We start from the raw sequence: 16,429 nt of genomic DNA, 5'->3' as shown, positions 1-16,429 counted from the left end.
TCTGTATATAATATTAATGTAAATCCTTCAGTATTTTATAAAGAAATAATTTTTTTAAGCATATTTACCTATTTTGAACAGCAAGCAATCCAGAAGACCACAAGTGCACTGCTTGTTCATTTTGGGGAGACCACAAAATGCACAGTTCCCTCATGTAGCTTTAGTGGGAACCAAGCTGCTTAACCAAGGCATCATCTGAAAGTGTATTTTGTGCTCTTTCGATAGGTTGGCTCAGTTTTTTATAGAATGATCTCTCCAAATCTATCTCCAAATAACCACTCAGAAATAGAATGGAGTCTGATCCGCATAATTGACTCTTTTTTCACAATAGGGGTTGCATTGTTTGGACCCCCCCTATGGCTTTCAAGTAGCTAGTAGAAAGGCCATCTTGGACTCAAATGGAAGCTTATGAATTAGGGAAGTTTTCTATATATATGTTAGGTATAGATACTCAACATAAAGTGTTGAAAAATATGAATTTTCATGAGCATTTGTCAGGCGAACAGTATTTTTTTTTGTCTTTTTTGGCATGTTGAGGGTGATATCTTAAACTAGAGTTGCAGTAAACCCCAGCATCTTTTTTTCCTGCTTTCCCCTATGTGTCAGGATACTCTCTGCCAAATTTTAAAGTTGTAGGACTATTTATGCCTTTGTAGTACCTAAATATTTGCATTTACAAAATTTCGCCAGGAAAATGTCCCCAAAAGGGGGATTTTGGCCCCCTGTAGCTTTCCAGTAGCTAGTTGACCGGGTTGTCCACCCAGGTTGTGATCCTTGAAGGTCCTAGATATCATTTCTGGTGTGAAACCTTTTACAACATTCCGTGTCGGTTTTTTTACTTTGCCCCCTGGGTATTATGACTTTAACAACTTTGCACACAGCGCTGAGTTGCATCAATGTGACTCAAATTAATCTTCAGGTTCCCAGCTTTCAGATGATGTGCATCACTTCTATGTGGCATCTACTGTTGACCTGCTATCTCCCCCTGAACATCCCCTGTTGCCCAACCCAACCCCTCTGAAAAAAAGAGGTGAAATATATTCAGGGAGTCAAAGCAAAGCAAATTGCTATATAAACACATTATTTAGACGACAGGGCTGTCTGTGCAGATTTGTAGCTGTTTTAATATACTGCTCATGCTCAATGAATGGAAGGCGGGGAACATATTGACTGTGCTGTCTCAGTCTTGTTAAATCACCTTAATTATCTTAAATCAATAAGAAATTGCTGCATTATGATAGATCAGGATTATGATATAAATTGTGTATGGAGTTGGTAATATGGAGATATTATTAGTTGATGTTGTTTGGTTCTCTTTTATATTTCTGTAGCATGTACATCTTTACAGGAATGGTTGCCACAGAGTTTTAGTTTAACTGGACAGACCGCACAAAGCAATTCTGTCAGTCAAGAAAAAATACTTATTTAGAATAGCTAGTACAGTATGAACGCTTGGAGGTAAGAACACTGGTTTCCTTTTGCATAAGATGCCTTTCATTGCAGCTTTGATGGCCTTATGTTGAAGCCTGAAATATATCTTGTATTACTGACACTGACAGTCTAAGAGAATAATTTACAACAGGGAAAAAAATCTCCTTTATCAAGCAGAACAGCCAAATTATGCAGGTACATTTAGAATGCAATGAGGTGTTGCACAGTTACAAACCAAGTGAAATTGATGTAGCCAATTAGCAAGAATATACCCTCCAGCCCACATGAAAGCTCAGCCTTGATCTGAGCGGAAAGGGAAAAGGAAAAAAATACCCTCAGCAATGATAAAGCAATGATTTGGTAACCATGAGAATGTTTCTCTGATACCCAGACCATGAATTACACTATATACGTCAGCTCTTACATAAGTTTACCCTGTGGATTGGCCTTGGGCAGATTTGGGACGGACTGTATTCAAAGCCAATATTTATCAAGGTGCCTGACATTTTTCCCTTTGTAGCAAGCTTGCTGTTGTAGAGCACAATTGCTGCTGTTTGCAATGCATCACACTACAGGACAGGGGAGATTTGTCACCAATTCAAACATTCCCTACTGAAGCAGAGCTGCTAAGGACTATGCTCGAATGACAGATTGACTTTGCAACATCTAGTCTTCAGGGCTTCCTCCACACGGACACTCTATGGATGTACGTCTCCAGGCATTTTTTTTTCTGTTGACACTCTCTGCTGGTGCTGCAAATTAACTTATTAATTTTTCACCACATGCTCCGATGGTAATTACATTTCCTCCCCTGTGCAGCCTATTGTCTCTGGAAATGTCATAAAATAGCTTAAACTGCTGCTCTGATTAGGGAGTAATCTGATTGACAGCAAAATTACCAGCCGCCAAGTAACATTCTCTGCATTCAAAGATGAGTTCCCCATTTTAGCGAAACTGTAATTAACCACAATGCAAATTCTGCAGTCCCATTGTTCTGCCTCTCTCTGGAACAATAGCAGCTCTACAGCATTGTGGACTCACACAACTTACCATGTGTTTTCCTTTAGTCCTACTGTATTGCCCAAGGTTTCTACTAGAACATGTTTATCTACTTTAATGTTCAAAAACACATTTTTTTTCTTGTACTTTTTGTCTGAATGTAAGCACCCTTTGTCTGAAACGCTTTGTTTAAGTGCCTGTCTCCTTAAGGCCCCCCTTTGTGAAACAGTCTAGTCTGCTCTGATTTGCCAGTGTTTCTGGGTTTTTTTGCATCTGGCCTCTCTGCACTGTCATTGCAGCCAATGTCTCCAAAGCGGGTGCCAGTTTTAAGCATCCCTTAGAAGTCTGGGTTTACATTTTACAATATGGGGCCTTTAAAATCTTAATAACAATGTGGTTCGTCCCAAAGAGAATACGTGGCAATATCAGTCTCATCACACTCCCCTCTCACCAGCAGCCATGATGTCCTATCTGGCTGCAACATGGCATTTGAAGTGAGCCACCAGTGTAACCACGAGATAACATTGCACAACCATCCTTGTATTCCATGTTCTCACTGATCAAAGGCATGTAGTTATCAAAGCTTGTCATCTATATGAGCTCCACGAGGACTCCATGTTGTTAGGGACCAGTATGGAACGCCATAATGACTTGTATTGTATTGACTGAGGCTGGGGTGACAGGCATGCTGTGGGGAAAATGGATCGGTCCCTAACTGTCCATCAACAAGCGGGAAAAAAAAGAATTTCCTCTCCATTTTTCTTTCTCTCTCTGTATTTAGGCTGCACAGCTATATACCACCCTCACTCCATGCCCATCTTCATGCCTCCTCTCTTTCTTCTCTCTCATCTCTTTTTTTCCTTTCATTCTTCCTGCACTCACAATCACAGCTCAGCACACGCCCCCACACCAGCATGTTCACACATACACTTGCTTTAGCCTTTACAGCAATTGAATGACTTTATTGTCACTATTGTCTAGCAGGAACAATATCACCAAAGCAATTTATGAAATGACAGCTTTCAAACACTAAAAAGTAATTTATTCATCTTTTGACTGGAGGAATATTTGACTTGAAAACATGAGCAACCATTGGTACACATTCAACAGCAGTTATAATAACAGAACTTTAACTGACAGGTACATATAAATGTTATCAGTTTATCTTTATACATCAATCAATCAGTCTATCACTGTATTTTAATATACATACAACCTAAGTTCAGGCTTTACAGTTAGGGTGGGGTGATGCTAGAACAGACTTAGTTGACTGACCACATTGGAAAAGAGCTTTAATCTGTTCTGAAGAGCCACTGGAACTGATGCACCGCCCAGGATCGAAATGGGCCAAGGAGGAAACTTCCCACAAGCTCCAAGTTCAATAGGTATCCATAAGTTATATTTCAGTATTTGTGAATTTGATTAGCACTGCAGCAGTAGAGTGTCAGACATTAAGACATCATGGTGGCCCTCTGTCGCACAGCAGAATGGCAGTGTTGCTCAATCCACTTCTTTGGTCTAGACCGAAATATCTCTGTTAAACAAAGGCATGTTTACATTGTCATCATTAGCTTGTTTCCATGCTGGTATTAGCATGTTTCCCCCTAATTAAGTCGGCTGTAATAAAATTCACAGAAAACTTTGGCCCAACCAGTATCACTGTTTAGTTGTGTGGGCAGACAATAGATCTGTTTGCTTCAGGGACTTAAGGGTACATACACTTTACATAAAGGCTCAAAGGTGGGTCATTATCACTGTTAAGTGTCTTTGAGAATTCTCCAAAATACACAAGTTGAACCTTTAAATTCATTGTATTAAATGGGCCTCAGGCTTTTAGAAATGAATGTCAGTGAAGCTGCTAATTGTTTAAATTTTCTGCAGCAAACACAAGTAAACTGCAAAATGTGTCCACCCTGTAATAGACAAATTCAATCAGAATCAGAATCAGAAGGATCTTTGGTGTTCAATATGCGCCCAACAACAAACATTCTCCCTGTGGCCTCAAAGCAGGTTAATCCAGTCATTCAAATTCCCCATTTGGTGCTTGTAATCATCAAATATTTGGTATTTCTAATTAATAAATGACAGAAAAAATCATGTCTCTTGATTTATATTATAATCAAAAACATACTATCTAGCACATTGCATGAAACTGCAGGTGTTGGATCATTGGGGCAGCGGAGGGTTGGCTGAATGTCAGCATAAACACACACATGCAACCATGATCTAGCAAATGTAAATTGGAATGCTCACACATGCGGTGTGAGCGGTGGTGGTGGGTGGGAAGGTTTGGTGGTGGGGCGGCTGGTATATAGAACAGACACAGAGAGAGGCTGCCAGGTAATACCATCTGCCAAATATTTCCTTTTGATGATGTAGCTGCAAGACTGACTCATCGCAAAGACAAATCAGTGGATGAATTGTTTATGAAATGTATCTGATGGTATTAAAGTGATAAATTGCCTCTCAGCTTGGCGGTGTTGTGGATTTAGAGGTGTGTTGCTGCATGTCATGAGAGGCTATGTGCTTGTTTATGCAGAGGAGATTCCTCTGTCTATTTAAAGCAAGAGAAGTCCCTGTATCTGTTTGTTTTCCTTACTGTCCCATGTTTTCTGCAATATAAAACACACAGTAAAAAGCTTGTTGCCACTCCCAGGAAAGAAACTTGCCTCCTAAATGTCAAGCTTCCCAGAACAAATCAAAACAGCTTTGTGTTTAGTCTGCTGCAGCATTTTTTTGAGGTTCTTCAAAGAATAAGGACAGGTTTTTATCAACCCAAAGGGCTGCAGAACTTTCTAAACACATAAAGGTCTCTGTAATACTTCAAGTTCTTGTTATAACAAAGGATCAGACAAACCGATGAGGTTCAACAGGGAAATTAGAACGTTTTGGTGACCAGCAAACCACTCATTCTGCTTTTTCCCTCATGCTATGGATGGAGTGTCGGAATGTCTAAAATGGTAATCTGTCATGTAAATGACATGGTTTCTTTCCTTCTACACGGCAGTTCCTCCAGTCATCCTGAGACTGGCTGAGCCCGAGCAACGCCACGACACCTGCATTGAGTTTACGGTCCGGGGTTACCCCCATCCCAAGCTGCGCTGGTTCTACAAGCAAAAGGAGATTCTCCAGAATGATTACATCCGAACTGAGATGGACTTCTACCAGGACTATCTGGAGGGCTGTCTGACCTTCCAGAACCCAACACACGTCAACAATGGCAACTACACTCTTGAGGCCAGCAACCCTTTGGGAACGGTCACCAAGACGGTGTATGGTCACTTTCTCATACCACCGGAAGAAGATGGTGAGTGGATAATTTCAGCTTGGTAGCTATTCCTCACTGTTCTCATAGTTGATGAGTAATGCACTATTGGCAGCTGGCAGCACTGATGTCCCCATAATCACAATTGAGGGTATTCTCAAAGGTAAAATGTCATTTATACAAGGGTTATTAACACATTTTTTACTGCCTTCGTTCTTCTGGATTTAAATAAGAATAAAGGCACAGGAGAAAAGATGAAATACTGCCAAGCATCTCACAGATTCCCACAAGAGCTAGCATGGCCCACTTTTTGGAAATGAGCTTCACGATTGGAACAAGTCTTCAACTAGTTGAATTTCTTGTTTCCACTACCTGTTGTATGAATAACAGGTCCAATCCAAGGTGGAATAACTATTGGGAGCTTTTAGTTTTTATTAAAATCTCCCTTCGCATGGTGCAGGTTGTGGAGCTGATCCCTGCTGGCTGGATCGCAGCCAGAGTTCATACACAGTTCAGTCAGGTAGATTGTTCACTCGCAGTTCATCCTGAGTTCACAGAGAGGGGGAATAAACCCACAAAGACTGGCAAATTTCTCCCCATGGTCAATATGCCAAGGTTAATACCTTGTGTCAATTTATTGACATAGTGTGACTTTCTCTGTCTTCTCTTTTGCAGACTTAATGGGACTAGGTAAGTGTTTGTAATTTAACACTGCTATTATATCTTTTGCTTTTGTTTTGTTTTTTCTACTTGCTTATCTGGCGTCTTTATGCACACACACAAAAACTCATCACTTGTTGTCAACCTATACCTTTTAAGATAGTAACCATGGAGAAAATTGTGCACTTTGTTTTGCGGCTCATGTTAAGCTCTTAAGCTTTGCTGCTCACTTTCTGTTGCTTCTCAGCAGTGTATTCAAATCCAAGCATCCCCATGGATGTCTTTTCTAGAGTCCAAATGCTAGTTTTCAGAGCTTGTCTGAAAACATTTTCCCACGTGACCTGACATAGTTTCTGGATGTCGATGTTGTTACATATACAGTCTTTATCCATAGCCAGTTTGGAGAAGCAGCAACATTTATACTGAAAAGCTATGTTTATGCATATGCCTTCAAGGGAATCTCAGCTTTGTCATTCACCTTCCCTGCTTGGATCACCCCAAACAGTGAAGAGATTTAAACTGGAAACCTCAGATGTCAGGTTGTTTGAGGTCTGTAAAGCGGGCCGGCTGCCGCTAAGTGGCTTCCTAGGTTTGATGATGATATACCAAGTAAAACTGGAGACAAGGTCAAATATAATTTGTATAAAATGATAGAACTGGATGTAACCCTCTTATATGTTATATTTGCAACCTTTGTTCACATTTGAAACATTTAAAATTCTTTATTGAGCATGGTAGTGTTTTGAAAGTTAAAAAAAAAGATTCAAAATCACATTTTATGTTGGACTACAGGACTAAAAAAGACACAAAATGACCAAAATAAGACCAAAAGATACAAAATGACAAAAAAAAGACACTAAATTACGAAAAAAAGACACAAGATGACAAAGAAAAGACCAAAAGACACAAAATGACAAAAAAAGACACTAAATGACTAAAAAAAGACACTAGATGACCAAAAAAAGACCAAAAGACACAAAATGACAAAAAAAGACACTAAAGGACTAAAAAATACACAAAATGACCAAAAGAAAGACACTAAATGACTAAAAAAAGACACAAGATGACCAAAAAAAAGACCAAAAGATACAAAATGACTACAAAATTCACAAAATGACCAAAATTGTTACGCTAAACACACAAGACATAAACATTTTTAAGTGGTGTATACAGGCAGGATGAAAAGGATTCAAAAATGGACAAAATAGCCCAAGACTCCATGGAGTTAAGTTAACCGTATCTTTATGAGTTGGTTGAACTTTCTCCTACTAAGTTTTCTAAGTTATAGTTGGGTTGTTTTGAAGTGTATTACCTACAGTAGATTGGAGTCGACATGTCCCCAGATTAGAGGCGTATTGACATTGAAGCAAAGCAATGTACTGCTGGAGATTTGGAGCAGCAGTAAAATGTATGTTCAGTCTACTTTATATTGGGAATACTTTCACCACTTTGACCTCACTAAATAATGTAGCATAAAATGCTCCATGGCTCTGTGAGTAATGCTGAGTAACCACTGTATGCTGTGGTATCGCTCTCACTACAGCCCCATGACCCCAGCATCAACATAATCTTTAATTCTCTCAATTCTCTTTAACGATCAGCAACTCAGCATGCATAACGCCTCCTCTCTAGCTCCTAACTAACCAGCCACAGTGTAAACAAGCTAGTTTCCCACCCCGTTAGCTGGTAATGTGTGAATGTTTGTGAAGCAGTAAGTGCAGTCATATTGCTGGAACGATGCTTTGGCCGGCTCTCACACTGCATCGTAAATCTCCTGTGTGTGATGTGTGGTTTGGCCTCAGGCTGTTGTGGCAGCCTCACTGTTGACGGCTTAAACTAAGTGGGCTGGTCTGATCTCTGACCTTCATCAGAGTCTTTTCCATCTACATATGAGGCCATTCTTTCTAATCAGCTGTGGATTATAAAGCTGCAGCACGGCCGGGGAAACGGATGGACGCTGACTGTGTGGCAACGACTTCATGTTGCAACACACACACACACACATGCATGCTCACACAGCTTCTGGGAGTGAGGCAGGTGAGGGAGAGGTGTTTAGGTGACGAGAGTGTGAAACATTATAGCGGCGGTGTGTGAGGGAGTTCAGCTGTAACAGGGAGACTGACAGGCTGTCTGATACTAATGCTGCTGAGGAGAGAGGAGGGCAAAGGGAGGAGAGGAGAGAGGGATGAAGGCTGGAAAGGAGGGACAGAGAGATGGTAGTTAGGGCACGCACACTCACACACAGAGCGATGCACTTTAGTGTGCTGTGTGTGTCTGAGCCAGTGGCAGCCAGTCTACCATGTGGCCATTAATTTGCCCACAATTACTCTCTGATGTCCTGGCTGGAGGCCTCAGACTGGAGTTTCCCTGACACCAGTTCATTTCGTTTCATGGCTCTGTCTCTGTCTTCTCCTCCTTACACTCCGCAGACCTCTGCTGTTTGCCAAAAGTCACATTTGTAGAGGTGTGACATGTCACATTTTAACATCAACTAGGAAATTGCACTCAGTAGAGCACAGTTCTCCGTCAGGTGTGTCTCCCTGAGTTAAATCTCATTCACTTGTCTGATGAGAAGAGGGGTGAATACCTGGAAAGAATTAAAATTAGAATTTAACACATGTTCTTTGGTGAATTACGTGTTTGCAGAATAATAGGAAATACTTATAGTCAGATACAGAAAAGATAGTGAATCTAATTTATCTGTGCATTTGGTCAATAATTCGAGCTGTACTGTTATTTTCCTTGCTTTCTGAACCGATTTCTGTAGGTACAGACACTAGCTCAGACAGCGCAGCCGGTGAGCAGTTCATGAGCTGCTTTAATCTTCTTTTCAGCTTCATTAGTTGACTCCACCCTTCTGGTTCATGGTAGCTAGCAAAATCTTAACAAGTTGTTTGAATCATTAAGAAATCAAATGCTATAATACTAATACTATTGCTGCTCAGTTCCTAAAAACATGTGACTAAACATTTTTGTTATTGTAAAGACAGTGAGTCAAACGAAGACATATACAGTCATGGAAAAAATGATTAGACCATTGTTTTCTTCAATTTCTTGTTCGTTTTAATGCCTGGTACAACTAAAGGTCATTGTTTTTGGACAAATATAATGATAACAACAAAAATAGCTCAAAAGAGTTTAATTTAAGAGCTGATATCTAGCCATTTTCCATTGTTTTCTTGATAATAATCAAAATCATTATCAAGAAAACCATGGAAAATGTCTAGATATCAGCTCTTAAATTAAATTCTTATGAACTATTTTTTTATTATTATATTTGTCCAAACAAATGTACCTTTAGTTGTACCAGGCATTAAAATGAACAAGAAATTGAAGAAAACAATGGGTGGTCTAATACTTTTTTTCCATGACTGTATTGTTGAAATTGTACTTATTTTTCTTAAGAAATCCCTTTTCATCATCTGTTTTGTAAAATGTTATTTAATTAGGATGTCACAATTATGTTTTTATACATATGTTTTTATCCAATCGACCCACTCGATATGAAATAGGAATGCATTTGGCCCATGAACTGAAATTAGCTGCTCCCACCCATAGCAACACACTGCCCACTCCTGTGCGATTGAAAAATTGATTTCAGGATATTTTTGAGACACTAATATGACTACTGTAGACTGTGGAGTCATTCTTCCTGTCCTGAGTTCAGTAGGATCCAGTTTTTTTATTATAAAGACATAAAGTTCGAGCTAGTGTATTGCATTTTTCAGCCAGTTTAAAGGATCTTTACACAGCAGCAGAGCAAGTTTAAGGTTCAGCGTCTGAGCAGGGATTGTCTCTACATGGCAACTCATCACATAAGGAAGCTTATGAACAACCCTTTTTTAACCCATAAGAACCCAGAGCCAGTAATCCTTAAAAAGGAAAATTATGGGGGATATACCATAGACCAAGTGGACCTTATGATATATCTTATTTTTAAATGAATAAACTAGACACCTTTTCTGCTTACAGAAACACAAATTTGCCTTTTTCTTTGCATCTCCACCACATATATCAAAGTTGTGACTTTAATAGTGCTGTTAGACAACAAATTCCATTTCAGATTTGTTTTTAAGTAACAAAAATAATAATAAATCGAGAATAAATAAATATAAATAACACTGCCTTATTGGACGGCTTCTCAACAAGCTACTGTAGCTGTAGAACACTAAAAAACACACTTATGTACTTGAGAAAACATACATGAATATTACTAGAACATTTAAAATGTTTGTGACACCCATGTCACCGTGGGTTCTTATGGGTTTAACACACTGGGTAGTCACATGCACATCCTTTAGATGCACACACAGCTGGCCATGCTGCCAAAATAAGTATCATGGAAGCTCAGATTTAAACACACACACACACACGCACACACACACACAGGGAGAGGACGCCATTATTCCCATTATATCTTTATGTAGAAAATGTTTGTTGTACTGTTAATGTTCTGAGTGTCGTGTTCTGGGCACCTTTAGTTTGATTTGATTTAACATTTGGTGCTCTTGGCTGTATGACCTTCCTTTCAGTTTTCTTCTCTGCATTTTAATTGTGTAGAAATCTCAAGCAGCTTGTTTTATTATTCTGTGTTTTTGTGTTTTGTACCAGCACGAGCATGCTTTTTATCCTATGATCTGAGGCTGGGATCTGGCTAAAACTGTGGATAGCAAATTCCAGGTTTTGTAACAGGTGTCAGAATTTAGGTGCACATTTAAGGCTGTGCATGATTTTAAATGAAAGCCTTTTATCAGCCTTTGCACAAAAAAATGCATTGTTCACCAACATTTCTCACATTCTCTCAAGCTTTTATGGCGCCAAACAGTGTCAAGGTTCTACCTGTTTATGTCAATCTGCTTCCTAGAGGGAGGAGAGTTTCAGACCAAGGCGAGAGATGTAACATTTATTCAATACTCATTGTTCCAAACATGAGGGGCAAGTGCTGTTATTTTTATAGAATTTATATGAAAGGGACACACGGATGAGTAGAGCACAAAAGACAATTTTCAGCTAGCAATGAGCTCTTCACAAAGCATTTATAAAACCATCTGGCTTTGTGGAGAAACAAAAAAATATTCTCTCAATTATATACACTAGAGAGCACATCAGGTCATCTTATTGTAGCCTGTTAGACTGTGCATTAACCCGTGTAAATGTTACTTACACTTATTTAATGTGATAATGGCTGCATAAACAGGTTCATGCAGTGAGTTAAAGCATACTGTGGTAGACTGAAAAAACAACAGCATATTCTCGTGCATCCCCTGTGCACAAGAATACATAATAATAAGAAATCATACAAAAGTGTGAAACTCAGTTTACTATAAATTGACTGTAAATAAGTGTGGGAGTAATCCACAGCCATTAAAGGTTTATTCTAAGCCACTGATGCCTGGTTTGTGTTTTTGTGTTGCAGTTCCTTACACGCCATCAGATGGTGAATCAGGCCAACCAGATGAAGACACGTTTGGGGTGAGTTTTCTCCCTAATGATGTTGATGAAACAGCTGCTAAAGATGTTGCCCCTGGACTCAACAGAGAACTGCTGTGTGTTTCAACACTTTTTATTTGTCAAAGGACCCTTGTAGGGGTTTGCACTGTGTGTTGACATGCAGCGCTGAGGCACAAAGAGAGCGATCCACCAAACAATGCAGTCATATTTCAAAGTTGCATGTTTGGACATTAATGATGTTGATGATGGTAACACTGCACTATCCTGTGGTGTGTGCTGCTGAAATTATTTGTAATATATGGGGGATTCGGTACTGTTTCCCAATACAATGCTGGTGAGATGGAAAAAGATGCCACGCTACTCTGGTTAATGGGCTTTTCCAACCCTTGTGCATCTCTTTAAAAAAACTCCCTTGTTACCTTACAGGAAATAGGACTAAATAACTGCAGTAATATTATATATTATATACTATTTTCAACTTTAAATCTTTTAACAAACTTCAGTCCGGCTCATAACTACCTAATATTTACTCGTTTTCACAAAAGCCAGTTGGTTTATATGTGGAAAAAAACATTTTAAAAATGCTGCCTTGATGATGCCTTGCATCAAACCATGCAGTGTTCCATAACAGAGCAGCAGTAACACCAGTGGAAACCATTGGGAAAACATTGGAAAATGGCTCAATCTGATGGAAAATAGTAAAAACTACAATTTTGAGGCTAGGGGCTCAAGATTTAAAGCTTGATATAATAGAATGATTCTATGCTGTGATGGCCATAGAATAAAAAATGGGTTTTTAATGGGTTTCAATGGACATTTTGGTCTTTAGGGTCTTAGTGTCTGTGCCTGTATATTGCTAGACAGATTAATTACAGGAACTAAGGCTGAACTTATAAAAAATAAAATAAAAAAAACCCTTTGAAATTAATGTTATATGCATGAACACAGTCAAAATGATTGAAAAATTAAAAAAGTCACTAATTTCCCTAAAGATGCAGAGCTGGAAGACATTTTGACACATCAGAGCAGGAAAAGCACAGGCGTGAGTAATAACGGTGATGAAGGCTATTTACTACTGGCTGCTAGTTAGCCTGGCATGCTAACAATTGCAGCTTTCATCAGAAACGTTAAATTAATTTCTTGTACTTTTGCTCTGGTATTTTTGGTAAAACAATTCATTAACAGTTCAAACCCAAACAGCTTGGATTGGATTATTGAACACAGTTAATTCATTTGACTGATTTGATCAAAATAACTGGTTGTAATAGGAATGGTGATAAAGTAGCTTTACTGCATTTCTTCCACACACACTGCACTGAAAGTCTGGCTGTAGATGAGGATCACATTTAAATTACGTTCTGTCAACTGGAATCCGTCGCAGCTCAGACAGGCGTTGAACTTCCCTCCAGACTGCTGCAGCAGTCACAATCTAGTGGATTAAACTGTGATTTGCAGTATTTAAGATGATCAGAAATCTGGAGAGGATTATGATGTGAACACAGTCTGACACAGCATTTCATTTCTCTCAGGTTTCCATCGCTGTGGGTTTGGCGGGCTTCGCTTGCGTCCTCCTCCTCGTCCTTTTTGTTCTCATCAACAAATACGGCCGGCGCTCCAAATTCGGTATGAAAGGTAAGTCTACACAAATAGGTAGACAGGCAGATAGGCAGGCAGACAGTTAGCTTTGTTTTTCTCCTTTCTGCCAGTTGCATCATTGTGCAGAATCTATTCCCCCAGCTAATCTTCTCTTCAAAACCTTTGTTCATCAGAAAATGTACACATGCAGCTACTGTAGAAGTCCTACTTTTTACTGCATGTTTACAGACCCACAACTGCACTTTGCGTATATCCCCAAGAGAAGTTGTTGGAAAAAGATAAAGGTTTTTTCCCCTTTGAAAGAGACTATTAATGGTCTTGAATGCTGGAGTTTTGTGTTGCTGTGTGCAGTTGAGCCCTGATAAAGGCCATACATTTGTAACCACCCATATACATGCACACAGATATAGACAGCTAGATCAATATGAAAGGACGGCATGCATGCAAACGAGGTCTATGCACTGTACATACACCTCACACTTTCACCGTGTCTGCTATGTAGAGCGATCGCAGAAGGGATCCTGAATTAATTAGTGGACTCGGCGCTGTCGATCATGCTGAGAAATTCAATAGGATTAACAGGGCTTTTGTGCATGCTGAGCTTTCATTTTGTGTCAGCTCCAGGTTTTGCTTGTCTCTCTGGCGTTGGCGTTGTGGAAGAGGCAAAAAGCAGTCTTAGCGCTGATCTAGGAACAGAGAGCAAAGCAGAGAAGAGACGACCGTAGCGGCTCAGGTCCTGTGGTTTCAGGTTCAAGTGTTTGCCCACCCAACTACAGCTCTTATCAGTTGGCAGGCTGAGTAGCGGCATTGGCTCGTGTTTGGTGGTTTGCAGGGGGGTGAGTTTGTGCATCACTCACAAAACACACTTCCCTGAGTCCCTTTACGACAATGGATTCTAGCTTCTGATCCTTCCTCATATATATATATTTCTTCTCCCAGCTGGTTTGAATTCACCCTGCTCGTTTCTCAAGCATTGTCTTTTTTCCCACTTTAATCACACTATGTTTTAATAACACGTCTCTTTGACCCTTCACCTCATGGGCATATTATTAGACACCTTACCACCATGCATGTTCCTCATTTTATACCATAAGCATGGTCTAAAGTAGCATTAGCCGCTGCCACCTCTTAATTAGCTACTTTACCGGATTAGAGTTCGTTACATACCTCGGTAAAGAGCCCTCCGCTGTAATTATTTAGGGGGTGGCAATTATTGCATTGGCCTAAAGCTGACTCTAATCAAGGATGAGTCTTATAGTTAATGAGGCTTTACAGACGTGTTTGTAATGTCATGGCAAGTTGTATGAATTTAAGCTGTGCTAACAAACTGGTTCGACACACAGAAATCAGAACTCTCAGATCTCGAAAGGAAATAAAAGGTAATACATGTGACACTACGTGAATTAAATACAGTGTGCTATAAACCTCACTGCTCAGAGGCAGTTTGACCATTTGTGTTGGTATACAGTCTAAAAGGTTCAGTTTAATTGGTGCCACAGCTGCTTGCTAATGATGTGCAGTAACTTTCTTATTCCTTTTTATTTAAAGCATCTGAGTCATTCATTGAAAACTGTTAAAGTTGTGTCTGCAGTATATATAAATAAACGTGGGGGTTGTATAAAATGGACCCGTATTGGTGTATTGCTTAACCCATATTAATGCCTGATATTGACCAATCAAAAGCATATATCTGTATCTATCGGTGTCTGTGTATAAGCTGTCAGATATGCACAAAATTAAAACATTTTTTAACACAACATATAATACAGAAAATGATGCTTGAGCTGATTTAGAACTTATAGCATAAAACTGTCAATATTGCTTATTTATATTGTATTTTCTTTGCAAATAGATTTGTATAAATCATATTTTTTAGTTTAGCTGTAAGTTAAGTGTGATGTTAGCTGTTGTATATATATATATATATATATATATATGAAAAATAATCAGTGCTTGAGCTTTAAAAATATGTTTTATTGTCATTTTTTATGCTATTAAATGTTTTTTTTTTTTTTAAATCCTTCGGTTGTGATCAAAAATGTTTAGATTCCAAGGTCCAGTCTAGACAGTTTCACTGCAATGCCTCCTTTATACAAGAAATAACAACGCACTTAACACAGTCGTTTGATATTTCAAATATGCAACCACAACCATGTAAACCAAATAAAACTCAATCGAACAGGAAGCGGTGTTCCAGCTGTTGCTGTTGCTCTCAAAGAAAAGAAGGCAGTGCTTTATACTGCTGGCAGCCTTGAGAGCTAACCATGTTTTAATACTCAGAACACCCAGAGTTACTGCAATTCAACTCTTTTACAAAATGGTGCTTCAAGTGCAGTTTCAGTACTTTCCGAGCAGAACCCATGAAGAGTCTATTTATCTCCTTGATGGCAAGGTCCAAAGTTCTTTTGAAACCATAGGGCGTCTTTGTAAAAATTGCAATGCATAGCTATCTCCGTGAGCGTCATGTGGTTCTCCAGCACACTCGCTGTTTCTTACAATATGTTAACTTTGGCCGCTATGATCAAGGACACTTCAACAGTTTCTGTCAAGAGACTGAAAAGCATTTTTTATCATTTTTTCTCTGCTCAGGTTTTCTCTTCTGAGCTCAGTTGCCTTGTTCAAGGTAACAACTGAGTTTATGGATTACTGTGATAGTGCCGGAAACAAAGTATATTGAAGGTTGAGCCATCTGCCCAGTTGAGTCATTACCGCTGTTGATAATTTTTTTCCCCGTTTTTACGTCAAGGTCACTGTTATGTGGAGCATGTACTGCAGCATGGTGTGTTTTTCCACTGATCTACACCTCCAATTTCCTGTTCCTCCCTAACAAGGCCCAGGCTGAGCCATGACTGGTCCCAGCTGAGACCTTGCTGGGTCCATGGCTGTTATGATATCCCCTGTGATGACACAGTGAATGTGATCTGTCTTTTAGCACTATGAGTGGAAACCAGTTTCAGTGGTTTTCCTGGTGGCTGCATGTGTAATTTTTATATCTCAATAAAGTCTGGCGGCTTAGGACCAGATTTG

At 39.4% G+C, this 16,429-nt stretch overlaps 1 protein-coding gene across 5 annotated transcripts in view; it reads left to right on the top strand.

Annotated features, from left to right (window-relative positions):
• Window positions 1–16,429, top strand: part of ntrk3b (neurotrophic tyrosine kinase, receptor, type 3b) — a 215,610-nt gene that overhangs the window by 115,136 nt on the left and 84,045 nt on the right. For 2 of the 5 annotated variants that reach the window (XM_059350869.1, XM_059350866.1), the window contains exons 8-11: window positions 5,438–5,737; window positions 6,371–6,385; window positions 11,772–11,827; window positions 13,336–13,438. In XM_059350869.1, the coding sequence (XP_059206852.1) occupies window positions 5,438–5,737; window positions 6,371–6,385; window positions 11,772–11,827; window positions 13,336–13,438 (474 nt within the window). The remainder of the gene's footprint in view (window positions 1–5,437; window positions 5,738–6,370; window positions 6,386–11,771; window positions 11,828–13,335; window positions 13,439–16,429) is intronic. The other 3 variants (XM_059350870.1, XM_059350868.1, XM_059350867.1) reach the window with 2 other exon arrangements.

Source organism: Centropristis striata, chromosome 2 (assembly GCF_030273125.1).
Source record: "Centropristis striata isolate RG_2023a ecotype Rhode Island chromosome 2, C.striata_1.0, whole genome shotgun sequence".
In the NCBI taxonomy this organism is placed as follows: domain Eukaryota; kingdom Metazoa; phylum Chordata; class Actinopteri; order Perciformes; family Serranidae; genus Centropristis; species Centropristis striata.
The sequence above is the reverse complement of the archived record's forward strand: the minus strand, read 5'-3'. Positions and strand labels throughout refer to the sequence as shown.